This window comes from Emydura macquarii, unplaced genomic scaffold (assembly GCF_026122565.2).
Source record: "Emydura macquarii macquarii isolate MOO-44397 ecotype Brisbane River unplaced genomic scaffold, CSIRO-AGI_Emac_v2 contig_2897, whole genome shotgun sequence".
NCBI lineage: Eukaryota > Metazoa > Chordata > Testudines > Chelidae > Emydura > Emydura macquarii.
The window spans coordinates 53,952,764-53,980,083 of record NW_027133034.1 but is presented as its reverse complement, the minus strand read 5'-3'; the positions used below and the strand labels follow the sequence as shown (position 1 = coordinate 53,980,083).

The 27,320-nt window shown below is 40.5% G+C and overlaps 1 protein-coding gene across 6 annotated transcripts in view; it reads right to left on the bottom strand.

The window, feature by feature from the left end:
- Positions 1–392: 392 nt before the first annotated feature.
- Positions 393–27,320, bottom strand: part of TRIM23 (tripartite motif containing 23) — a 28,911-nt gene continuing 1,983 nt past the window's right edge. For 2 of the 6 annotated variants that reach the window (XM_067569224.1, XM_067569229.1), the window contains exons 3-11: positions 15,981–16,102; positions 14,719–14,997; positions 13,872–14,054; positions 13,026–13,241; positions 11,841–11,975; positions 5,820–5,949; positions 5,608–5,718; positions 3,883–4,007; positions 393–3,490 (exon numbers count right to left, since the gene is read on the bottom strand). In XM_067569224.1, the coding sequence (XP_067425325.1) occupies positions 3,311–3,490; positions 3,883–4,007; positions 5,608–5,718; positions 5,820–5,949; positions 11,841–11,975; positions 13,026–13,241; positions 13,872–14,054; positions 14,719–14,997; positions 15,981–16,102 (1,481 nt within the window). In that variant the 3' untranslated portion in view covers positions 393–3,310. Of the gene's footprint in view, positions 3,491–3,882; positions 4,008–5,607; positions 5,719–5,819; positions 5,950–11,840; positions 11,976–13,025; positions 13,242–13,871; positions 14,055–14,718; positions 14,998–15,980; positions 16,103–18,381; positions 18,576–19,281; positions 20,322–27,320 lie in introns of those variants that run through there. The other 4 variants (XM_067569228.1, XM_067569225.1, XM_067569226.1 and 1 more) reach the window with 4 other exon arrangements.

Sequence of the window (27,320 nt, the reverse complement as noted above, 5' to 3'; positions counted from 1 at the left end):
TTCTGAGTACAGCTGCACTTTAACCTTGATTTGTGCGTGATAGTCATAGTAGCCTGATGTGTAACATAGATAAATGTTTCTTTGCTAATATTAAAAGTGACATCCCTGAGGCCTATTTTCAATTAAATGCTGTTACTTTTTTTTTTTTTTTTTTGGTACCACAGTTATATAAAGTTAGGTATTAATCCAATCCTTGAATTGTGGATACCAAAGCCAACACTTTCAGCATTATGAAATGGTTCTTTTCAGACCTTAAATATTTTCACTGTGACCAACTTACAAATTCTAGCATTAGATTCACTATGGAAATACTCACACTTCTATTCGAAATACAACAAACAGTGATTTAAATGAAAATGCTCAAAAGAAATATAGTACACTAAGTCAGAGGATTAAAGTATTCTCTTTATTGGACAAAACTCAAGTTTTCAAAGCAGTTCAGGATCTCCATCATCAAAATCATTTTTCCATTAAGTAAGAGCTGTTCCTTTCTGAGTACTATCACACCCAACCCTTGCTCCAGTAGCCCAGAACAAGAACTATGTTGGTGAAGATCTTCCTGCAGAAGGAACTTCAGTCATCATTCAGTCCACAAGCAGAATTAGAAAAAGTTCAATTACATACAGTGAAAGTTAGATGATACCAAGAAGTCAGACATTACTGTTCAAATAGCTTAGCTATTGTTTACTATGTTGAGCCAAGATTAATTTAAAAACACTTCTTCAATGACTGCATATTATTTTTACTCCATTTCACATTTAACCCAAAATCTAGATGTGATAGCTTTTAAACAATTGAGGCTTTAGTCATATCCAGATAATTCTCTGCAATATTTGTAATTTTTAAAAAAAATTCTAATTAAATGTGAGAAACACACCCAATTGTAACTTGCATAAGTTGGTACACTAAAAACTGAATTGAAGTTGATCACATTTAAAATTTACAAGTGAAGTAGTTTATATATAGTAGTAACTTATAATACAAATAAATCTAACACCTGAAGAGTTCACAGACAAAAAATGTAACACCTATTTTCACAGTTACTTGAATCAGTTACATATTAGTTTCCATTTAAAAATAATACTTTTATGCAAGTATACTACATTTGCTGCTTCTCTACAAGCCCTTCCAAACTATTGACTGGTTTTGCTGAATGCTTTAAAATAACCACAGAAAACTAAAGTAACAACAGCTAAGTGGGAGAGGATGTACAATTAAACCCACTGAAGATGTAGGATGTGGATGTAGAATTCATTAGTGCCAAAAAGAATATGGCTAGAAATCATTTAACTGTAGAAAATGACATTTCATATTCCATCTTACAACCACTAAATATTTTATTCATTATCTTCCAGCTAAAATATGTTACTTAGAACTTGTTTGTATTTGAAAATAAAACTATGAAAAGGGCAGTCAAATACTTAACTAGGTCTATGCTGGTTTTACAATATATGCTGAGCAGGTAGTCAGGGGCAGCAAAATGTCTATTGTGCAAGAGATTACAGGCTGGAAAGGGTGAACAATTTTCAGTTTGATTTGGGCAGCAAGTACTCTTCAGCCCATGTACATTACATATGATATTAACAGGTGTATTCTGAAGGACAGTATAACTTTAAATTTCAGTCTGAACTTAGTGTCTACAAAATCCTTCTCTTTCTCTGCATTCTAGTAAGAGTGCAGAGATTTAAGATATTTCTAAATGTGAAGGAAAACTTAATTTGTATCCACACCTTTGAAGATAGTGAAGCTTATTGTCATTTGAGCTACAATTCAAATCATTAAGCTTGCTAAAATTGAACACACATATAACTCCCTTAGTATGAAATGTAAATAGGTGATTTCCAGTGTCGTCAAGAGGGAGCAGTTACCACAACTGCTTCCTCCTGAAGTGCAAATGTATTAAAATCATTTGTTTATATATTCTTTGCTTTAACTGCTGTATGTAGTGGGGAAATTACTATAAAACATGTACAAATACCATAAGACATCCATTGCAGAGGTCTGCAGAGTCCTGCATGGCCTCGTCACTTCCCAGGGGTCATGCAGTTACAGAAAGGGACAGAGGAGTCAAACTAGGTGTGCTCATGACACAGATTTATGGTGATCACAACTGTGCACAGCAAAAGAGACATCAATAAATTATTCCAATCTTCTCTAAATGTAAACAGAAATATAACCCCAAGATTCTGTGAGTTTGTGAATTAATAACCTTTGAAAACAGAGGCACCGGTACTAGTTACAAGTATGTAAAGAATGAAGAAAATCTAATCAGACTCTAAATAAAGTTTAGATCAGATTTTAATATCTGCTGTTCCGAGTCAGAGTTATTAAGTGTGCTTTGCTTTTACAGCAGGTTATTTTAAGGGTGCCACCTTTTTCTGGAAGCATAACTCATGTAAAAATATATAGCTGGACTGATATTTCAATACACTGCTTTCTTTAGGAATTTCTTAGCTTCACTTGATTTCCTAAAGATGAGGTTCAGATCTCTAAAGACAGATTATGTCCTTGGGCATGCTGTGCAACTCCCATCCATAATTAATGTGTTTTGTATTATTCATGAAAAGAATGACATCTCAGTATGTATAATTCTGCTTTGTTTTCATTTAACGACATCTTTTATTGCTAATGTTAGTCAATGTCAACACTCACTAGACCTGCACTGTCCTAGGACGGTTACTATGTTCTTACCACCTTCTAGCCCAATACACGCCCCATAGCATGCAATAAGGCTAATAAATAAAGGATGTGGAATAACTTTCCTTCTTGTAGTGTCCATGTGGAGTTTTCAATGCCAAGTTTAAGCAAATGCATTTTTAAATGTACTACAAGTGGCATCTGTTACCAAGAGCATCTAGAGTTTTGGTTGCTTTCTAAATAGCTCAAGAAATATGTTTTTTAAAGTTGCTTTTTGGATAAGTATTTCTAAGTCACTAAGAATTTTATTCTAATAGCAGATAACTTCTGTGACCTTATGGTGAATATTAGACCAATTTAGGTGCACAGTGTTTTAGCAGAAAAAGTTTGCTTAAATTGGAAATTACCTGGTTTCACAAAAAGTGTCAAGGCACTGTTGCAGCCCACCATATTAGTCTATTGCATTACCAAATTTAAAAAACTGTAGCAACTGCACAGTGTTTACTGTACCAATTCCACAATCTTTGATAAGCACACGCCCACATACATTTTTTTCTGTAACCAGAGCTCTAGATAAATCTCCATCTTCACCATGCAGATGTTGTTACAATATCCTAACTCGTGCAAATAACTGAATTATAAATTTAAAACTTAATTTACAACTGCTGTGAAATTAAGCCACATCCAGTACACCTGCAGCCACCAGTTGCCTTGAAAGCCAGTCCAATCCTTCATATAGTCCCATGCCACTTCGGGCATCACAGCCCTGAATATACCAGCTATGGCCACAGCAAAGTTTGTGGAGGCTCAGCATTTCTGTGATTTCTTCCACTGAAAGAGCTCCCGCTACATCCTGCAAGAGAGAGACACAGATTATTTTAAATACACATTTATTCACAATGGTAAACTTTCTAGAGATTTCACTGTCACTGATAAGAATATAGATTATTTAAAACTACTAGAAAATATTTCATCTTAAAAACTGCAGACCAAATGAATAATCTTAAGGATGTACAGAAGTCTTTACTGACCTTCTCACCCAAGCAGAAATAGCTACTGGATTCACTAAATCAGGGGCTAGTCTGCGTTTATAATATTGTTACTAAACATTAAGGAAAAATTTCTAAATTTTGTTCCTTCCCCGTCCCCACTTTTTAAATTATGGCAGACAGTTCAAAAAGTTTGTGTTAATTACACAGAGTTTTAAAAAGAGAAACAGAAGGTAGAAAAAAAATGCACCGATACCTGCTTATTGGCAAAGATCAGCAGCAAGGCATCCCGCAATTCCTTCTCCGTTAATAACTTTGCAAGTTCACTGTGTGCTTCACTAACCCTGTCTCTGTGACTGCTATCGACAACAAATACCACTGCTATGAAAAAAATACCAAGATGTTACACACACATTCACACATACATACTCTCAAAAGTCACACAAACATAATACCCAAATGCATTCAGACTCTCCAACTCCATAAACTCTCCTTTATTTCCAACACAGAATCTCCAACAACATACACGTTACGTTTCTCAGAACTGCACATTAAGTCCAGTCTCAACATTAAGATATTGTGCAGATCTACATACTTATTTGAAAAAATAATCTAGAAAAAAATCTTCCCAAAAGCCAGAAGCTTAGATCCTTTCTACAGAAGGAAGTTGCAATGGTTTAACTTAAATCTGTGTTTAAACCCATTTAATCAAACTGACAAAGCCCTGTGTGGACACTTCTGTTTAGCTTAAAGCAATTTCTAATCAATTTACGCTAAATCAAATTAACAGTGTCATACAGCTTTGTATCAGTTTAACTAAATCAGTTTAAAATCACATCTTTAGCTAAACCAGTGCAATTTTCTCATGTAGACAAGCCTTAAGGTTATATACACTTGTGGGAGGGTTTTACATGCAAAGGATGCTGTGGGATGGCATGGATGAAGGGATTGGCAGAGTCATCCACTATTAGGAACTCCTAAGGGTTATAGATGAGAGACGTGGATGGAAAATTAATGAAATAAGGATGCATAACTAAAGAATAGAAATTCTCTTTGTAAATTTCAGTGCTATCCAGCTTTTCCAGTGGAAAAATAAAACAGTTATAGCAAAGAAGCAAATTAAGTGTTTGTATTTTCAATTCTCACCCTAACCCTGCCCCTCTTCCCTTTCTCTTATAGCAGAAAAGACCCTATATTGGTGATAATTTCTAAAAATGATTTTTTTTTAAAAAAAGAAGACTGATTTAAAATGTGTCAGAATTCTACAAAGGAGGCTTTGAAGAATGCACTTAGAAAACTGAAGTTTATTCTCATTGAAATAGTATGTTTGAGGCTGATTTCATGAAATATTTAATTCAGGAATCTGAACCCCATTTTAAATGGAAAACAAACAACTATAGAGCACTTAGGACATCTCCATAATTCAGTGCCCAATAATATAGTAGGCACTTTCATGCCAGTAATATTCAGAAGAATATTTTAGTGTGTGGACAGCAAAGCTGTTCTGATAGTTATTAAGGACAAAAACTGGTCTACGTTTAGACATCATGCAGAAGCTATTAAGAAGTCAGAAGTTATGTCACTTTGTGGAGATGTTAGTAAGAGGTTCCAAAAGGCAGAGTGTTTTAATTTCAAATGTTATCAAATCCCAAGTATTATCACCATGTGAACTTCTGGAATGCTGCAACTTTGTCCATTGTCAGCTAAAATCAATTTAACAGAGGTTCTAATTTTGTTATGGCTCCTTGAACAGTCTGATGAATTTATGAAGTATGCACCTTTTTCCAGCAGACATCAAGATCAACTGGACCAAAATATTTTCTTAGGCCATTAATCTAGTACCTGTACTTTATCTTACACAATTACTTGTTTTATGCTAATTTTCTATGATTAAATGATTTCTAGCCCTATTCTTTTTGGCACTAATGAATGCACAAAGTACAAAACCAAACAAACAATCTAAATGTTCTAGCAATCCTACCTTGTGTGTTGAGGTAATAATGCTTCCACAAAGGCCTCAGCTTGTGCTTCCCACCTACATCCCAAATAGTAAACTTCAGATTTTTATATTCTACAGTTTCAACATTAAAACCTAAACAAAACAAAACGAAAGGGGGGAAAAAAAGGGTCACTTTTTATACTCTTATTCCTAGTAATGAAATAGTCAAACTTTTAAATCACTCAGTTATGTACCTATTGTTGGAATGGGTTGCATGAACTCATCCTGCTTTAATTTAAACAAAATAGTTGTTTTGCCAGCTCCGTCTAATCCTAGGGTCACAACTCGAATCTCCATTTTTGGTCCAATATGTACCCTGTTGTCCTGGGGGAAAAAGATATTTAAATACTGAAAACAAGTTTAAAAGATCCATCTTCACTGTGATTGTAGGAAACTCCAGACTCTCTGTGGCACACAACATGTCAATTTATAAAATGCCATTTAAATTTATATATTAATAGCTTTTAAGCCCAGAAGGAAGCATTATGCTCATCTAGTCTGACCTTCTGCATAGACCACAGAACTTCACTTTTAATTTCTGCATTGAGTCCATAACTTCTGTTGAGCTGTAGCTTATCTTTTAGAAAGAGAATTCAATCTTTTGTTAGGAAGAGATCTAGTCAGTGTTAATATAACATCTGTAATAAATACAGCTTCAAATTCCATTAAATCTCTCATTCTTTGCACTTTAATGGCAAGAGCAATTAATAAATGGGGAGGGAAAAGAGAAATTTCTCTCCTGATAATTTTCTATGATCAGCTTCTTTCCTCATTCATCAATAATGGGTTCATCCTTTCCACCTATGGACTTCAGTGGTGGTCCAATGTTGTTGCTGGAGGCTCCAGGACTGAGCCCCACGCTTCAGCTCAGGCCACCGGAAAAGTTCTTCCAAAGCTATAAAAACAGTCCAGCAACCAGTTATATCAGTGGTTCCCAATCTTTTTGGCTCAAGGGCTATAGATATAACTTTTACTACCTTGAAGGGCCACTGGTCTCCACCAGCAGTTCCCCTCCCACACCCATCCCAGCCAGATGGAGTTCAGCAAGGAGGCTCTCCTGTCCCCCTGGCTGCTGCAGGGAAACCACGTGCATCCTGTAGCCCTATGCGTTTCACCTGGGTCCCTAGACAGTGGCTCCCTTCTGCAGCCAGGGGGATGGAAGATCAGTGCTCCCCTCCTTCTGGCTCCAACAGGGACCCCAGCACCTAGGGACCCAGGCAGAGCACTTTGCCGTGCTCCCTGCTACAATCAGGGGGAAGGGAGCGCTGATCTCCCATCCCCTTGGCTGCAGCAAGGAGCCTGCACAAGTCTTGTAGCCTCGCAGCAACGCGCTCCGCCTGGGTCCTTAGGCAGTGTCTCCCTTCTGCAGCCAGCGGGAGGGGAGCGGTGGGCCACTTTGAAAGCCCCCGTGGGCCACTTTTGGCCCCCAGGCCACAGGTTGGGAACCACTGGGTTATATGCATCAAGGCAACAACTTGATATATTAACCTTAAGATGTATGCCTAAGACTCCCTTTAGGGAAAAAACAATCAATTTGTATTCTGGGCATTTACCAAACTACCAGGGTGGGTTAAATGAGAAGAGAAGCTGCTAACAGAAAGAAAATTATCAGATAAGAAATTTCTCATTCTGTTGCACAGCTTCTTTCCTCATCTATTACTAATGGGAAGTAGTGAGTAGTGAATCACAGAAATAGGGAGGGAAAGGATAAGCAGAATTTTAATTATAGTAGAACAGACAGTAATAGAAGTTCCCCCCACATGAAACAAGAAATAATGTTGGAACCAACCCAGTAGCACCTCTGGATGACTCGGCAGAGGAACAGAAATTTACTTTGCAGATCATCCTCAGATGAGGCTCAGATGCTTTTTATCCAATGGCCCATGGGACTTCTGTGAATAATTTCCCAGAAGATTAGCATGCCAACTGGTGCAGGATTTTAACACCTTAGTTGCAACTTTGAGGCCCTAAGACAATGGCATTTTGCATAGCATAAGATGAAAAGGATACAATTGGCATGTATACTCCATATGCTTGAGATTTATCTTTAGAGCATTAAGAATGCCCATTTATGGCACAAACTTCCAAAGGAATGCTATGGGTTAGAACAAAATGATGGGAGAACCATTTGCCATGAACTGTGGAAAAAGGAATGTACTTTAAAAAGAAACATTTCTGGAGCTGTAAGATTAACCTTTTCCTCTTACCACCACCAATGTGATTCTTGGACAGATAGGGGAACTAATCCCAAAACCTGCATTCTGGAGGTAATGGCAACTAAAAAGACCAGCCACAGGTTTATCTAATCTGTCATTCTGATTTAACGCTGGAATCTGATGATACCAAGATGAAAAGTCTGATGTGCCTACCTGCAGTATGCCACTAGTGCTAGTGCCCACATTTCTATGGTGCTTGGTTGTACAGGAATCCAATCAGCCATCCTGAAAAAACGCAAATGTAGCTGATATTCATCAGTACTTTGTAATTATTATTATGTTTGTATTACGGTAGCACTTAAGAGGCTAGGGCCCCACCATGCTGAGCTCTCTACAAAGAGGCAGTCCCCGCCCCAAAGTTTCTGTTTCCACTCACGCCACAAACATAAAATTGATCAGATCAATTAATGACATTTTCTGGTTGAGTTGTCTGGATACCAAAATATATCCGGTTTGGATGAAAAAGTCCTTGCTTCAAGAGGTCTGGTCTTTTTTGCAGGTGCACTGTGAATTACTTGGCTATCTAGCAAGTCCATTATGGCTTCTAGGCCAGTGGAAGCCTAGGAGGACTTCAACTCTCCTTTTTCCTCTTTTCTGTATCCTTTAACATCAATTGTCTTGAAAGGTAGCAGATTCTTCTCTGCCCAGAACATTATTTCCATTGCCACAAAGAAGCTCCAACATCTGGTTGCTCTCACTTTTGGACAGGATAAAAATCACCCTTGTGTCTCAGTCATAGACCAACCTCTAACAGCAGGTACTAGGAGACTTCCTTTCTGAGCAGCATAACTGCCTCCTATGTACTTGTACTCTCTTCTGAAGCAGATGGTACTGGTTACTATCAGACAGCGTACTGGACTAGGTGAGTCACTGGTCCAATCCCATACGATCATGCTTATGGGGTGCTTTTTATTGGTTTGTTTGTTTTGTTTAGACACACCATTGATGGAGAGTCAAAGTGAACTAAAAGGATGTGTATTCTAAGTGTTGGAAATTTGTCCTCCAAATATGCTTCCCCATCCTGTAAAGATTGCTTCCATAGTGAGTATGCAGGCTCTAGACTCTAGAGTGAAAACTGAGTTGCCATTTAAAAACTAGTTTGGTTTTCAGCAACACACTATGAGACACTCAGATATGATTGGAGGATGACACTGAATTTTATGCTATATCAGATGTGGCGTTCCATGACCTCACAAGGAATTCTGGGGTTTCCCTCCTCCAGCCCATGTCTGTTGAGGGATATACCACCTGACCTGGATGACTGGTATCCTCCTTGTTATCTCCCCAAATGTTTGGAAATTCCTGATCAGGCTTTTCTGTGTTGGAGTTGTGGTTCCGCAGGGCAGGGATGGATGCGATATACTGGTCTGACTCTGAGCACCACGTCCTGGCGTACGAACAGCCACATTGGGTCAGACCAACGGTCCATCTAGCCCAGTCTTCTGATAGTGGCCAGTGCTAGGTGCTTCAGAGAGAATGAACAGAACAGATAATCATTGAGTGATGCATCCCCTGGCATCCACTCCCAGCTTCTGGGAAACAGAGGTTAGGGTCACTCAAGAGTATAGTGTTGAATCTCTGCCCTTCTTGGCTAACAGTCAATGATGGACCTATCCTCCCTGAACTTATATAGTTCTTTTTTGAACCCCGTTGTAGTTTTGGCCTTCACAACATCCTCTGGCAACAAGTTCCACAGGTGGACTGTATGAAAAAGTACTTCCTTCTGTTTGTTTTAAACCTGGCGTCTATTAATTTCATTGGGTGATCCCTAGTTCTTGTGTTATGTGAAGGAGTAAATAACTCTCTCATTCACTTTCTCCACACCAGTCAAGATATTATAAACCTCTATCATATCCCCTCTTAGCTGCCCCTTTTCCAAGCTGAAAAATTCCAGTCTTTTTAATCTCTCCTCATACAGAAGCTGTTCCATTCCCCTAATCATTTTTGTTGCCCTTTTCTATATCTTTTCCAATTCCAATATTTTTTTTTTTTTTGAGACAGGACAACCAGATCTGCATGCAGTATTCAAGATGTGGGTATACCATGGATTTATATAGAGGCACTGTGATATTTTCTGTCTTATTATCTATCCCTTTCTTAAAGGTTCAACATTCTGTTAGCTTTTTTGACTGCTGCTGCACATTGAGCGGATGTTTTCAGAGAACTAGCCACAGTGACTCCAAGACCTTTCTTGAGTTGAAACAGCTAAATTAGACCCCATCATTTTGTATGTATCACAGCAAAAGGGTCGGTTAGATGGGAACAGGCAGGGTATAATTCACTCTCTGTAGAATATGTAAATGGTGCCTCACATTGGGAACACCACTTTAATTTAACTGATGTTTTGAGACAGCTCTGCCATATCTGAGTGGGGACAGAAGAGGCACTGCAGTGGTAGATCTGGATGATTGAAACCACCAGGCTACCGAAAACCTGATCTAGGGAGAGAGGAAGATAGATGTTAACTCATTGTCACATGAAAACTAAAAAAAATTAAAGTTATAAAACAAAATGGTCAGGAGAAACGGAACTGCCAACTTGTTTCATCACCAGAGGCAGAAAAATCTGGTGGTCTGAGCTGAAAGACAAGGCTTCATCTTGGAATCTCCAACAACAACTACACTGGACAGTTTCCAAAGTCTACAGGTGAGGGGCATTAACCAATCAGTGATCATTGAGGAAGAAACTGTGCAACAGAAATTATATGTTCCACTTCTGAATCACTGAAGAATTAATAGAAAATAATAGGAATATACCTGAAAATACACACTACTGTCTTTTTGACTCCTTCATGCAAGTTTACATGAATATCTTGCAGAAAGTAGTAAAGATTCCTCATGAGGTATCTACTGATAGTAAATTAAAAGCAGCAGAAAAGTACAGATTAATAGTAATGCTACTAACAACATACAGTACTACTGCGGTGGTCTCCAGATTGAAGCCTCTGTTTCCCTGCAGGAACGCACTTCATAATGAAAACAGCAGCAAGTCACCCAAAACAACAGTCTCCTTCTCTAAGGACTCTAAAGACTTAAAGCCTCTTTCCCTCATTAACAATGAAGAGATGGGGATGCAGACAAATATACAACACAAACCAAACATCATCCTTCAGTTTTCTCAAACTTCTTGTCCTTTTGGTCAACTATGATCCAAAGCCCATTAAAAATGTATTTAATTATAGGATTAGGAAATAAATCACTTAGAGGAAACTCCAGTGTATTACCAAAATTTCACAATCATTTTGACCTTTTTTCAAAAACTACTATTATTTTGAAATACACATTGAAACTAAACAATAAAACCTACTCAGTATATGAAGACTGCCAAGTTGGTACCAAATGCTAAGTTATGCGAGGAACAAATTCACCATTAGAATCAATGGAAAAAATACATCAGTTTGAATGCTGTAAATTGGAATATGTAATGGAATTTTTGTTTGGAATTTTTTTTAATAGGCAGATAAGAAATCAAATAATCAGCATCCACCAGACCTGGTGTTTGTCCAAAACCAGTCTCCATTTCCTGAGGTGTTCTGGGAGTGGGGTAGGGGACTGCATCCTGGAGAATATCTATTGGTTTTTTAGAACTCCTGACCACTATCCTGAGCATTAAAATATTTTTTTTTAAAAAGAGACCGTGAAAAATATAGCAGTTGAGGTAAACACAGAGCTGTCTAGGTAACAAACATATCATTATAAATACAAATTGACACAGAAATACCATTGAAACTGACTGGTTTTCTCCATTAATTCCAACAGAGAGCAAGCATCTTGTGTCATAGCGCAAGATGGAAGCCTCCATATTGCTGGATCAGAGTCAGCCACAATCAGAAGAATTGTAAAAAGGTATATTTTTACATGACAAAAGCATTTGCAGCAGCTATGAGAAGCCTGATGATAAATCAGTGCAGTTCTTTAATACACATTCTGAATTTCAGAAAGCGGATAGTTCTATTTTCACTAGAATCCTGAAGACATAAAAAGGGTTTGAAGACTATACCTTTGTAAAAGTGACAGGAATGCTAGCATCCAGCTGTATATGATCTGCAAGTTCTGTAAATTGTTGCTGCTGTTTTTGTAATGTTTCTAGTAACCTTGTAATCTCCTGTTTGGCTGACACTACTCTGCAGTCATCCTAAAACAGACAAAGGGTAGAAGCACTCTTTCCATTAGTAACTCATTTGAGGCAAAAAACAAAAAAAGCAGGTAATTATGTCTGGCAGTACAACTGTTTTCTTTTTATCTTGAATAATCTAATAGAACAAAGTTTATATTTACCAAAAATGCATTTATTATAATTTCTTAAAAGTTTCCACTTCTATATTGCAAATCTAATCCTAATAGATCTCAAAGAGCTTTGTAATTAAAAATAAATAAAACCTCTCCCTCTCTCTTTTTCACCCCTAATTCCCCCAGTGATATGAAAGAACAATATCTATACCATTCACAGAAGTATAGCTTCTTCAGGCGTGGAATATGGCAACTGGTTAACAGCACACAGCAATACTATAACGTAGAAAAACTATATCCAGTTATTAAAACTGGGAAATGTAGGTAGGTAGAATATCTGTATTTAAAGTGAAATTTGACCAGAGCTAGCTCCCAATGGCTTAAAGAGACAAAAGCAGGTTAAAATCATGCTTTAAAAATAAAAAGCTGTCTTACTAATAGTGCATTAAATTCATAAAACTGAAAGAATTTTAAAACTAGTGTTTACTTTTCACAAAATATATTGTTTATTTACCTTTTGCTCTTCACTCATCTTGGACAATGAAAACAGACTGTTCAGTTTTACTTTTTGTATAATCACTTCTTTGTTCTCATACTTAGCACAACGCTGCGATGTTTGGGTTGCAAACCCTACAGAGAACCACTTAACACCAAGCAAACATTTTTCTACAATCGCTATATTTCCAAGAAAGTATTCATATTAGTAATAGCAATTGTAAAATCTTTCCCCTATAAAACCTGTATTTTTAGCCTGAGCTACATACCTGTGTCCCCATACTCACCCCACAAATAACTGCTATCGTGTTTTCAATCTCACTTTATATTAGTGCATTTCTAACAAGATAAAGAAAATTTAAAAGCACAGCATTCTCCAATTTAGCAGTCTACAACCTAGGCTTCATTTACTGATCCAATTATGCACTTGCTCCATGTTACAGCTCACTTAATCACCTACCTGCTGTAAAGTCTTTTCACAGTGAAGGCAAGCAGTTGAAACCTGTGACAACAGGATAGTCATGTCTTCTTGCTGTTGTCTGAGCCAGATCAATTTCTCACGCACATGTGCATCAACCACACTGAGTGCCATTTCTTCTTGGCGACAAAGGGTTTCATGAAGATCAGAAAAATAGGCTCGGACGCATGATCGGGCATTTTCTGCAGTACCTGGGACCTACAGTGTAAGAATCATGAAATCAGAGAGAGAAAACTGACTTACTAATCAAAAAATCAATTTATCCAAACAATATATTACTTAATGCTATGTTACATTCCAACTCCAAATTTTAAAATGAGTTTGGCAGGCAGATTCAGATCTCAAGAGGCACAGTTTTGATGAGGGTTGTATATCCGCTACCAGGACTAAGGCTCTTGCATAGGTTATTCCAATAAACATTTATTTTATTATATGTATACAGTGTATGAAAATAAATACTATCAGGGAAAAATAGCTTGAAAAAAATATAACAGCATATGAAGACACATGGACAAACTACTTCCCCTAGTAACTCAATGCTGTATAAGTATATAGCTCTCACCACAGACTCACTAATTTCAGTAAAATCAAGGAGACAATCAATGTGATACAAGTTCTCCTGACATACACTCTCTCCTGGGTCTCAGTCTTTCAAGGTGCTGAGCACCCTCTACCTTCCATTGACTTTGCAGAACTGAGGGTGCTCAGTAACTTGCAGGACTGAACTCTGAGTTAACTCTTATGTATAATTCTCTTAAAAGCACTCTTAAAAGATTTTAGTTACTACAGAGATAATTATGCTGTTTTTGAGAAAAACCAATTTCTTACATGTTCTGTATGGGCCATGCCAACTCCATCTTCCACTATTTGTTCTCCTCCTTCAATTTGTTGAACAATTCCAACTAGTTTTCTGGAATAGTCTGAGATTTCTTCTGTGAAGGTTCTTATACAGTGTGCCATGTCTAAAATGGATGCACGGATCTGGTTTGCTTCTGGTTCCAAAACAGAATGCTACAATCAAAAGTAACACATAGCAAAGGTCAGCTCTAAGTTTCCCTCCCAGTCACCCTCAGATCACCTAAAATAAGATTTTTCCCAATACTATGCAAAAGAACTAGGGGGAAAAATTGGACTAAACATAATCTTTGATAAATTAAAAAAAAATTATCAGATATTATTCATTTTGGTTTGAGATTAAAACAGGGATCTAGCAATCGCACAAATAACTACATGTGCACATTTGTCTTCTCCCCTATCTTTAATAAAATGAAATGTGAAAAAGGAAAAAAAAGTGTTTGGACAACTCTAACTTGGCTGCAACCCCTACATCAGGAACAGCTAACAAGTATCAAAACTGATGGCTCACACAACAAAGGGTCACACATACCCTCACAAGTTTAGAACAGCATTAGATGATGGCCTTTCTGCCTTAATACATAGATGAAGAACAGTACTGTGGTTTTACAGATCACAGTGAATTTTTTTTTGCATGGTTACCACAGCAGTTGTCTGAAGTGAAGGAAAGGAACAAAAAGGCAGTGACGTTATTGATAAAAGGCTCAAAGATCAGACATCTGCTCCCCTTTTCCAGTAGCCTTTTGTGCTCAGCAATGGAAAAAAGTATTATTTTCTTAAACCACCCAACATCATGAGTGTGATAGAAAAATAACAGTACCTTATGACCTTGATGCTTTCCATATTCTTTGCAGACACAACACATAAGGGGACTGGTCTGACAACCTTCTTCTAAACAAACAAATTCAATGGCGTGCACCTGGTGCTGGGAACACATGGTCTTCTCATGAGGTTTATCGGCAAGAGGTACACGCCTATGTTTTGCTAGTGTCTTCGTAGAATGGGTAAGCTGTGAACACTCTGCACACAAGTGAGTGGCACAAACAGTGCAGTATACAGATGCAACATGAGCTTCATCTTCATCACAACGAATGATGCTCTTTAACAAAACAAAAACAACCCTAATGTGTTAATATTTGATTCCAGTAATTGAAAGTAAATTAGGTTAGATACTTTCAACTTGTTGAAGCCTAAAAATTTCACTCTCCTTAAAACCATTAAATGCTGATGAACATTCACCTTATTCCAAATGGGTGATTTTAAATTCTGCACTCTCACCAAACTCTTCTTTAAAATAAAATACATAAAATAAAATATATTAAAAAAATTCACCATTTGAGTGAATCACTGTGCCTCTGATTTTCAGAGATACTGAGTATCCACAACTCAAACTGAATTCAATAGGTACTGAAGATGCTCAAAAACAAAGTCAGACCCCAGACCTTTCTGCAATGTCTCTTCCAAAAACAAAAACAGGACATCAATGGGTGGGCATTTCTTTAAGGCAATACACCGTTTCTAGTACTGATTATATGATAATGGCTTAGTTACGATCTCACTACAATAATATTGGCGTATAACCAGCCATCAGGAAATGCCCCAAACAGCTAATTAATGTATTTACTAAATTAATGTAAAAGGATGAAAGTCAGGAAAGAAGAAAGTTATTTTCAGACTTTTAGGAGGTGTTATAAAAAAAGAGAAACTGCCATACTGCACTTAAAAGACATTCATAAAGAGTGGCACTCTCCAAAAGAGTTTAATGACCTTTCTCAATGAATGACAGGTTAAGTGGTAATTTTGGTTTTGCCCCTACTTTAGTCTATATGTATTGGACCATAATCACTGTACAAATATTCAGGTTTTTAGTAATTCTTTATATTGAAGAAAATGCAGATCATTAAACAGCAATTGGTTTCTTAGCCAGGTCAGAGCTAGGATTTGTACAGATAAAATATGTACATTCTGCAACCATGGGAACTTTTAATTTGGTAAGTGATTGGTTTTAATTTTAGTTAAGCGAAAAACGAACTCTCTCCTCTTCACAGTTTTTAATAAAGGTAAACATTCTTGAATCAATACCTCTCCAGACTGGCCAACAGCTTCTTCTGTTGTCCCACATTGGCCAGCAGGGCCATTCTGCAGTCGTTCCAAAAGCTCCAGCAAAGCAAAGTTTTTTTTCAAGCCCCAGACACCTGAATCTCCTATTTTTGAAAGAGAACATTTGATTTAAAAAGCACCACCACGTAAACTGCATTTGAGTTTCTACCAGTTAGAGAGTAAAAGGAACAAATATTACTGCTAAACAGCTAAAACTGGAGTCAGTTATCTAAACAATTCTGGGTAATTTCTATAGTATCAAATTTCCACGTAAGATCACACAAGCTTGCCCATCTTTTCAAATGTAAACCCAGGACTATTCAGAGCTGGTGCAAGTTTCCACAGCATGGAAGCTAGTAATTTAGCAAAACCAGCGGCTAAGGACCTGCAATATTTTAAGCAAAAAAGTAACAAATAGCTATATTTATGACTGCCACAAATCTGTACAACACAAAGCTTTTTCCCTGATCTCCCATTATAAATATACTATCAAACACATTACAAGGAAATACAATTTGCACCCATCTGTAATCCTTAAGATCCTTGCATGGCCACAAGAGACAGCAGAAAATATATATTTCCGCTACACTAGTGGGTCCAGTAGTGGAAAACCCATGCAGAAGAACTTCATGCTTCATTGCATATACAAAGATGTGAAATCTGCAGCAGATCTCAACCTGGGAAAATGTCAGAGTAGCAGTAGACATGTCATCCACAAATAAGGAACCACATACAGCACTGATCCTTGTGGCCAAAAAACAGTGGAGGAACACAGCAAGACATGTCCACTCCTCCCACACCATCACCATTTTGCAGAAGTCAGCCTGCAGCCACCTGCAAGCACACATTGATGTAGGAGCATCTGCACATGGTGCACCACCACTTTTGGGTGTGTGAAACAAGCATGAAGTGGTGGGATCGCATCATTATGCAGGTCCAGAATGACAAGCAGTGGCTGCAGAACTTTCGAATGCGCAAAGCCACCTTCATGGAACACTGTGCGGAGCTCATTCCTACCCTGAAGCACGAGGACACCAAAATGAGAGCTGCTCTCTCGGTGGAGAAGTGGGTAGCGATCGCCATATAGAAGCTGGCAACTCCAGACTGCTACCAGTCAGTCGCTAATCAGTTTGGAGTCAGGAAGTTCCCCATTGGCGCTGTTATCACAAGCGTGCAGGGCCATTAATTGCATTCTGCTACAAAGGACTGTGAGTCTTGGAAATGTGCATGAAATAGTGGATGGCTTCGCAGCGATGGGATTCCCTACCTGTGGCAGGGTGATAGATGGCACACATATCCCAATTTTGGCCCCGGCCCATCTGTGACCGAGTATGTCAATAGAAAGGGGTACTTCTCTATGGTGCTGCAGGCACTTGTGGATCACCGTGGGCATTTCACTCACATCAATGTGGGTTGGTCAGAGAAGGTGCATGACACATGCATCTTCAGAAACACTGGCCTCTACAGAAAGCTGCAAGTAGGGACTTTCTTTTCAAACCAAAGGATTCCAATGGGGGATGTTGAAATGTCCCTAGTGATCCAGGAGACACAGCCTACCCCTTACTGACATGGCTCATGAAGCCTTATACGGGCAACCTGGATAGTAGCAAGGAGCACTTCAATTACAGATTGAGCAGGTGCCAAATGACCGTTGAATGTGTGTTTGATAGATTAAAAGGTCACTTTTATGGCAGGTTAGAGCTAAATGAGGAAAATATTTGCATGGTTATAGCCGCCTGCTGTGTGCTCCATAATATTTGTGAAGCTAAGGGTGAAAAGATTCCCCCTGGGTGGAGCGCAGAGGCGGATCGCCTTGCAGCTGACTATGAACAACCAGATGTCAGGACTATTAGAGGGGCACAACAGTGGTGGTGGGGGGGGGACTGGAATCAGGGAGGCCTTGAGGAACCATTTTGACAATGAGCACCAATAAGGTGTCTTTGTAAACAGCACTGTGCCATGCTATGACTGCTAGCCAGCTTGCACTGTGTATCAATGTAAGCTGCAACCACTGCGTGCAAGAGACAAATAAAGATTGCTTATCCTTCACAGAATATGTCTTTATTTAATAATTATTCAAAACACACAAAAAGCTCGGCTGCAGGGGAGAAAGCAGGAAGCAGTGTGAGCTATGACAGCTGACAGTATGACAGCTATGACAGTAAGTCCAGCTATCGTTCTGGAAGCTGTCTGAAGGGGTGGAGTAAATGAGGTACCGAGACAGGCCGGGAGTTTGGTATGAATGTGTGGGTGGAGTTTGAGGATGGCATAGAAAGCAGTTCTGTATTGGCTGCAAGGGAGGCGAACACGCATGAATTCAGTCTGCAGCTTTATGAGTGACTTTAGCAGCTCTGTTTGCCCCTCCATGGCTGTTATCACTCACTCCTGGTTTTCCCTCCTCTCCTGCCTATCGATTTTTTGGATTTCCAGTCACACTGCGTCTCCATGACTTTTTTTTTCCTGCCTCAGAGGACTGGAAGAATTCTTGGAACATCTTCTCTTTGCTTCTCCACAGTCATTTTCTTATATACTGCAGGTACTTGGCAGGTGCATAGGGGTTTCCCCTCAAGGGCACATCTACAGAAGCACAATAAACAATGAACAGAAGCATGATTGTCAGGTCACTAGCATCATTGATTCATTAATGTAAAATACATCTCTTTCTCACTGTCCCCTGGCAAGTGCACAGCTCAGCGATTGCCCAGAGCATGGTGAGTTGTGCGCAGAGGAAGGGGGCACTCAAACTAGGGAAAAGGTTCTAGATGATTGTTTGGGGTATTGCTGCACGTAGATATGGACAAAATTTCAAATTGTGCCACCATTTTCCACAGACGGAGATCATAGAAGCCAATAACTCACTCTTCAGAGTAAGCAGGGATGCTAGGGTGCATTTTCTCCATGAGAGTAGCTTCAAACTGGGTCCCTATGCTGCTCGTTTGTGTGCCACTCTGGTCCCTGCACAAGTGATTGCTGATTGGCGCAGGAAAGTTTCCTACAACAGGGGAAGAAACAAAGCAGCTCTGCTGAGGAATCTTTGGCAGAGGATTGGCAAATACCTCAAGGAAAGGTTCCTAGAGATCTCTCTGGAGGATTCCTGTGAAATCTCGGTGTGCATTAACACACTTTTCCGCTGCATTGCCTAGCTGCACAGGGGAATGGGAAGCACATGCAAACATCTATTCTTGTTCATTTCAATCCGTTCAACCAGCTGTATAATGCAACAAAGCAAAGGACAGCTGTACCTCATTTGAATGAGCAGCATTAGCTCAAAAAAATAACTTACCAGAGTTCCCCTCTCCTGCATCCTGCATGCCAGAACTAGAGGGCTGGGACTGGTTCAAACCCTCTGGGGTCAAGAAGTAGTCCTGGCTCCCCACGTCACCAAACCACCCAGTCCCCCGATCCACATCATCCTCCAACTCGACCTCCTTGTCCACAACTTCATCAGGGTTGAGTCCGCTGTCTCCAGGCCCGCAGAGATATCCATGAGTCTCTTGGCGGTGGAGGTGGGGTCACCACTGAGGATAGCTTCCAGCTTCTAACAGAAGTGGCAGGTCTTTGGCTCTGCACCAGAACGACGGTTTGACTCCCTAACCTTTTGGCATCCCTGCTGCAATACTGTGCAAAAATCAAGGAGCTGCGTGTCCCATTCATAGCCCTTCTCCGCCATGCCACAAAAAATCTGGCTGTAGGTATCAAAGTTCCTTTGGCTGGAGCAGAACTGGGACTGCAGAGCCACCTCTCCCCAAATACTGATCAGATCCAGGAGCTCCGGTGTGCTCCAAGTGGGAGAGCATTGGTATGTGGAGCCACTATGATCAACTGGGAAGATGCAATGTGAGCTCTCTATGCCAACCAAACAGGAAGTGGAATTTCAAAAATTCCTGGGACTATAAAGGGGGAGGGGAAGATGGCTGCAAGGCAGCAGAGTTCAAACTTATGGCCGGAGAGGTCAGATGGGCATTAGGGGTTACATCCTGGAGACCATTTAGCACGACAGCCAAGCTGTGGTGTCTACAGCCAAGCGTGGTTTAGTGCTCTGTCACTAAAAGTTTGGCAAAAAAGCTCTATGCTCTCGTCGAGGTAGTTTTATTTTGTCAAAAACTCAGGAGATCTGGGTCAGGGGAAGGGGCAGATTGGAGTGCGTACACAATCACTAAGAATAAGATTTTGCCATGGAGGTCACAGAAGTCATGGAGTCTGTGAAATTATCCTTTTCAGCTTCTGGGGGCTGTGGGAACCAGAGCTCTCAGCTGCCACAGGCAGCAAGGGTCCCGGAGGCAGCAGTTCTCAGCCATGGCAGGGATCCCACTGCTCCGAGCCACATGGACTGTCTGCCAGATCAAGCGGCAGGGATCCCTGGCAGCAAAGACCCCCTCATCCCCGACTCCAAGCTACTGCAGGTCACAGGGATTCCTGCTGCTGTCCGCCAGGATGGGTGATGGGACGTCCGGCTTTGAACCACCAGCAGTGGCAGAGACCTCATGTCTGTGGCGGCTCTGAACTCCAGGGTCCCCACCACCCGCAGTGGCTGATGGTGGGGGTCCCCGGAACACCCAGCTTCTGTGGGCAGCTGAGGGACTCTGCAGCCCAAAGCCACCATGGGGGGGACCCCAGAGCCCCAACCCAGTGCAGGCAGCAGGCCCCGCAGCTCTGAGCTGTGGGCAGCAGGGGGACCTCTGAGCTCTGGGGTCCTTCAACTGCCTGCAGTAGCTCTGAGCTCCGGGCCAATGGCAGGGGTCCCTGGAGCTCTCAGCTGCTGCAGGAGGACCACGCAGCAGTCATGGATGGTGGTGGGACCCCACAGCCCCAAGCCACCCCAGGGGAAACCTGGAACCGCACTGTTATTTTTAGTAAGAGTCACAATCAGCTCATGGGAATTTTTGTGCATTGCCTGTGACCTGTCCATGACTTTTACTAAAAATAATGATGACAAAATCTGAACCTAAATGACAATACTTCTCCCTGACAGTGAACTTGTGATGTACATTTAGTCTCAGGCAGTTGCTTAATGACTGACTATCTCATTACAAGGGCAGAAAGTCCAGTTGCCATATATAGCAATCATGGTCATGGAAATGGGGGATTCACTGAGCTGAGTTACTCATTGCCTGATCAACATTTAGAAAGAACAAAACTTTAGACTGGACCACAGATCCTAGAGAAATCTTGTTGGCTGACAAGTTCTGCTCCTAAGATCAGTCAAGGAAATGGGAGAGGAAATCTTAAGCAGCTCAGTAGGCATGCCCCCTCCAAAAGCAGCAAAAATGAGGTGGATGGAGAAAGGTAACACAAGTGGTGGACCTCTTCATTTCTAGTAATCAAGGAGGGGAAGCAGCAAGAGAAATAGCCCACACAAAACTCAAGTTTTACCTGTCCCATAGGCTGGCCAACTCTCCTGTCCCATGGGGCAACACACGTTTCTTCCTATGACCACACAAACTCTAGGTTTTGTAATGGACCTTGGTCCTTCTTCTCCCCCAAAATAGCCAGTTGCCAAGTATGGGATTTTAATTTGCATAAGCTCCCTTACCTCCGAGTTCCTTTGCTACACAAGTCTCTTGTCTCTGATTATTTTGTGGTGATGGCTGCTCACAGCATGCCAACCTTTCTCTAAACTGAGCCAGCCTTCTGTGCAGCCAGCATCTGGGACATACAAGTTGAAGGAGAACACAGAAAGCTTTGTTTTCTCCTCTTTCTGGATCAGATACTTGATTGTTCTGTGAGTGTTCAATTGTATGTATAGTTAAGAGGTCACTAATACAGTCTTATGCCCGATAGGACAACATGGATCTCAGAAACAAGATAATGAAACATTTCTTCATAGCAACCATTTGAAAGTACAACAACAACTTTCACAAAACATGTAGATTATTATAGAAAAAAATAGCCTCTTAATACAATTAACCCCCCAATTTTAACCTATATATTTTTCATATTGCAAGAATATTTTTAAATTATTATAAGTTCTTCCACATTTTAGAAGAATTCTGAGTTTCAACAAACAAGAGCGGCAAACAGGAGTTTTGTGAGGGAGTTCTCTAGGTGAAGGAGGAACGACAACATGACCCTTGGGGGGAGTTTGTTGTTGTGTGCTTGCTTGCTTCTATGTGACTGCTTGATTGATGTTCATAGTGTTTGGGATCTGTGTGCTGAGCCTAGCTCCCTGCTAGGCAAGGCTGAGAGCTGCGCAATGAGGCTCTAAACTAGCCTCTGTACCAGACGATTGATAGCTAACGTAATGCCTATCTTTAAAATTAGCATTTTATTGATCCTGGCAATTACAGGCCGGTAAGATAACTTCAGTAGCCGGCAACTTGATTGAAACTATAGTAAAGCACAGAATTAGACAAATGAACATGATATGTTGGGGAAGAGACCATGAGGCTTTTGTGAAGGGAAATTATGCCTCATCAATATAACAGAATTCTTTGAGGGGGCCAACAACCATGTGGGACGAGGGTAATCCATGGATATAGTGTATTTGAACTTTCAGAAAGCCTTTGACAAGGTCCTTCACCAAAGGCTCGTAAGCAAATTAGGCAGTCATGGGATAAGAGGGAAGATCCTGTCCTGGGTCTGTTACTGCTTAAAAGATAAGAAACAGAATAGAAATAAATGGTCAGTTTTTACAGTGGAGACAGGTAAATAGTGGGGTCCCCCAACTATCTGTACTGGGACCAGTACTGTTTAGCATATTCATAAATGATCTGCAAAAAGAGGTGAACAGTGAGATGGCAAAGTTTGCAGGCCATACAAAATTACTCAAGATAGTTAAGTCAAAAGCAGACTGTAAAGAGTTACAAAGCAATCTCAAAACTGGATGATTGGGCAACTAAATGGCAGATGAAATTCAATGTAGATAAGTGCAAAGTAACACAGATTGGAAAACATAATCCCAACTATACATATAATAGGATGGAGTCTAAATCAGCTGTTACCACTCAAGAATGAGAACTTGGAGTAATCCTGGGTAGTTCTCGGAAAACATCAAATCAATGTGCAAGTGCAAGTGACAGTGAAAAAAAGCTAAACAGAATGTTAGGAATCACTAAGGAGGGGGTAGATAATAAGACAGCAAATATCAAGTCACTACATAAATCCACGGTATGCACACACCTTGAATATGGCAGGCAGTTCTGGTTCTCTCAAAAAGATATCTTAAAATTGGAAAAAGTACAGAGAAGGGCAACAAAAATGATAAGGAGTACGGAAAACATTTATTTGAGGAGAAATTAAAAAGACTGGGACTACTTGGCTTAGAAAAGAGACAACTAAGGGGGAATGCGATAAAACCACGAATGGTGTGGAGAAAGTGAATAAGGTAGTTATTTACCTCTTCACATAACACAGGAACTGGGGGCTGCCTAATGAAATTAACAGGCAGCATATTTAAAAAAATACATAAGGAAGCATTTCTTCACACAATGCACAGTCAACTTGTGGAACTCCTTGCCTGGGGATGTTGTGAAAGCCAAAAATATAACTAGATTAAAAAAAGAACTATATAAATTCAGGGAGCATAGGTCCATCAATGGCTATTAGCCAAGATGGTGAGGGACGCAACTCCACACTTTGAGTATCCCTAAACCTGACTGCCAGAAGCTGTCTGACATCTCAGAAGATGACAGGGAATGAATCACTTGATAAATTCCCCTGTTTGGTTCATTCCCTCTGAAGCATCATGCACTGGCCACTGTCAGAAGACAGGATACAGAGCTAGGTGGACCACTGGTCTGACCCAATATGGCCATTCTTATGTTTCAGTTTACAACAGTGAGTATAAAATGTGAGAAGTGGTGTCCAGATATAGATGGGGATAATCCTGTGTATTTTATGGAACCTACATGCCAAACTCCCATCCAATACTAGCATATTTCCAAGAATACCCTATGGCCATAGTACTATATAGTACTACTTATGCGGACCAACCATGGGTGTTTTAACCACTAGGTCATCCAAACCTACTTTGAGCAGTGATCTATAGTCCACTTGACTACCCACCCTCCCCAATCTACCTTCTTCAGCTCTCTCCTTCTTTCCTGATAATACCCTCAGTAACTGCAATTTCCAAGTTGGTGTCCCAGCTGACACCAGCTGCAGGTTTCCTCATAGTCACATCCTCACTTCACCTGCAACCCATATCAACTCTCCTACTCAGTGAAATAGTCACTCATTTAATCTGATCTGAAAACACTTCCCTCTTTTATCTCTGTGTTGCTGGATTCCTACTCTGACCACTATCTTGTTTCCTTAAGTACTTTCCAACTGCCCCCTCCCTGCTGCTACTAGTCCATCAACATCCACCATTTCTCCTCCACACTCTCACTCTTCTTCCTACCCACTCTCTCCCCTTTCTTCTACTGATTCATTCTTTGCCTCTCTGCCTTCACAAAGGTTCACCCTGGCAACCACATGTTCTCACTCACCTCCTCAACCCCAAAATATGCTTCCTCAACTCCTGCACATCTTAATATCTATGGCAGAAGTCTTTGTCACAGGTTTCAAGGTAACTGCACCTGCATTCCCTCCTCCTCTCTCCTTCCCATCCCCTCATGGTCCCTTGAGGGTATTCACTTAAGGTTTCCAGTTCCCAGACATAACCTCTCTTGGCCACAGACCTGTCTCTCTCTCCCTCCTGACTATGGCTTTTAAGGCTGCACAGGCCTTACACCGCAATTTCTCCAGCAAGCCAGTCTGCCTAAGGGCCAGCACCTCAGTTTTGCTGTCTCTCTGAGAGCTACAAATATCATATCGCTAGCAGTTACAAGTTATTACAGAGGTCTTGCTAAGCAAGCACCTTTATTCTCAAGGCAAAAGCATTATGGAGGAGAAGATGTATAAAAAGCCACAGAGTTTCCTATGCACTTCAGAGGTTACCCATCAGTCTTATGGGACCCTGGTAGGCCAAAGTTTTTCCCACCCTTTTGCAAAGGTTGCAGCCCTTGGATTGAATGTCCTATCCATTTGATGGGTCAGAAAGGAGGTCCTGAGTCAGAATAAGTGCAACCTTCTTAAGCCAACAGACCTTTTTTTGTCTTCCCAGTCTCTGGAAACCCAGTATGAACCACAGTATGCAAATCTCCCTTGGAAGCTGCATCTCTCTGAAGATATTTACATGAGAGATTCACCTTAATAACTCCCACTGTTTTAGTTCCTGAAGGAGCTGTGGTAAACTCCCTCACAGAATAGAACACAATCATACATACAGTCCCTGGCCCACAGTGATACATAAATTTTATATAATACATTCCCCCAGAGATATTGCTTGTGGTTGTAATATCTGCCACAGTCCCATCCACTATAAATTCGCTTTCTCCTTCAGTTCTGCTATCTTCCTAGCCAGGCAGTTCTATGTCTTCAGCTTCACTGAATCCCATATCCACAACCTCAGCCACCTATTTTTTGCCTTTGACTCCTTCCTTAAACATCCCCCACTCCTGCTACCTCCCCCCTTTTCACATAAGTTTTCTTCCCTCCCCCTCAGAAAGACTGGCAAGATCTGATAACACCTCTCTCCTCCTATCATCAATACTGAGGATTTTCCTTTGCTCTTCTCCTCCAATACCTCCACATGCCTGACTCCTGATCTTCCTTGCCACCATGTCTATTGCCTCCCCCTGCTTTCTTCTAAACGTTTCTTTCTCCAAATGTTTGTTCCCCCATAAGCATGTTCTAATTTTCCAATCTTAAAAAACACTTGATTTCACTGTGATCTGCCTTGTCAATTAATATCCATTTTCACTTCATTTTCAGACTGAGGGGGCCATTTATAACTTCCACACTGAGTTCCTAGTTCTCCAACTCCATCACTGACCCCTTCCATTTCAGCTCCAATCCTCACCCTATGTCAGTAGTTTTAGAGGAGTGGTATGTCTACACTATAGTGGCATAGCTACTGCACTGTGACTGCACTGCTGTAGTGTAGACACTTCCTATGTTGGTGGAAGGGGTTTTTCAGTCAACATAGGTGGTCTACCTTTCTGAGGCGCAGTAGCTATGTTGACAGAAGAATTCTTCTATCCATCTAGCTGCATTTACAGTGGGGGTTACGTCAACCAAAATACGTCATACAGCGCCCATTCTTCACAGCACTGAGTGATGTAGCTACGTCAACCTAAGTTATAGGCATAAGATAGCCCACTGTTGATCACATGACTAAATCCCAGGGCCTGTACTCCATCCTCACTTTTCTGGAGCTCAATGGCTTTTGACACCATTAACCCTCCTTATTTCTTAAAAATCTGACATATGTTGGCTTTTATGATTATTCTCTCATCTCGTCTCCTATCTCTCACTCAGACCATCTCTATTTCATTTGATGTTTCCATCTTATCTATTGTAATAACTGAGCCTACAAATTTACCCTAACTGTGAGCTCAACTGTGGGAAAGCAGATAAAAGTTTCCAAAATACTCCAAAAACCTATAACAAACATTGGCAGGAAAAGGTGCAAAAGAGACAATAAGACTGAATTAGTCCAAACAAAAAGGCCTAGGACAACAAGGACTGTATTAAGTTCACGCCTGCTAAACAAGAAAAGCATAGGACTGCGAATTAATGAACCAAAATTGGTGTGTCAGAAATTAGGCCCAACTGGTGGAGAAAATAATGAGAGGACAGGCTAGTTTGCCAATCACTCCCTTTTTTGGGGTCCACAAAAAGAGACTCTAGCAGTAAAATTAACAGTTGCAGATGCTAGCTGGCTGAAAGTCAGGATGAAGTGAGCTTTGCCATCGTGGCTGCCACTCCCACCATCTCTTGGGACCCTGGATGTACTGTGACACTGTTTGGCCTTTGTCATCCTGATCCTGAAGGATGTTCTGACCAGATCGGGCCAGATGGAAGGACCCAGATGACATCTCCACCAGCTTAAACCTGAATACCACCTGGGATGTGAGATTGTGTGTGTCCTTTTATTTTCCCCCACCTTATTTCTTCTCTTTCCAACTTCTCTCCTTTTGCCTTCTGTGGAATAAGAGTTTGGCTTAGCTGGCCAAAAATGTATATTTTGCAACACTGCTGTAAGCCTGTGACCAAAGAGACAACCAAAAGAGTAAGACCAACTGCCTTGCCTGTGTTTTTCCAGCAGTAAGGCTGCAAGTGAGAGTCAACACCAAGGACAGAAGCTGCATTTTCTATCTTTGCTGTTTCTTTTTGTCCCCTCTTGTGTATGTTTGTCTTGTTTTATCTACTAGGAAATGATATTGGACTTCAGCAACAGCAGCAGCTCCAGTTCAGTTCAACTAACTTTTCTTTTCCCCCAAAAAGAGTTAACATTTTTAATATCATCTAAGAGACTGTCAAACAAAGGGGTTTCCC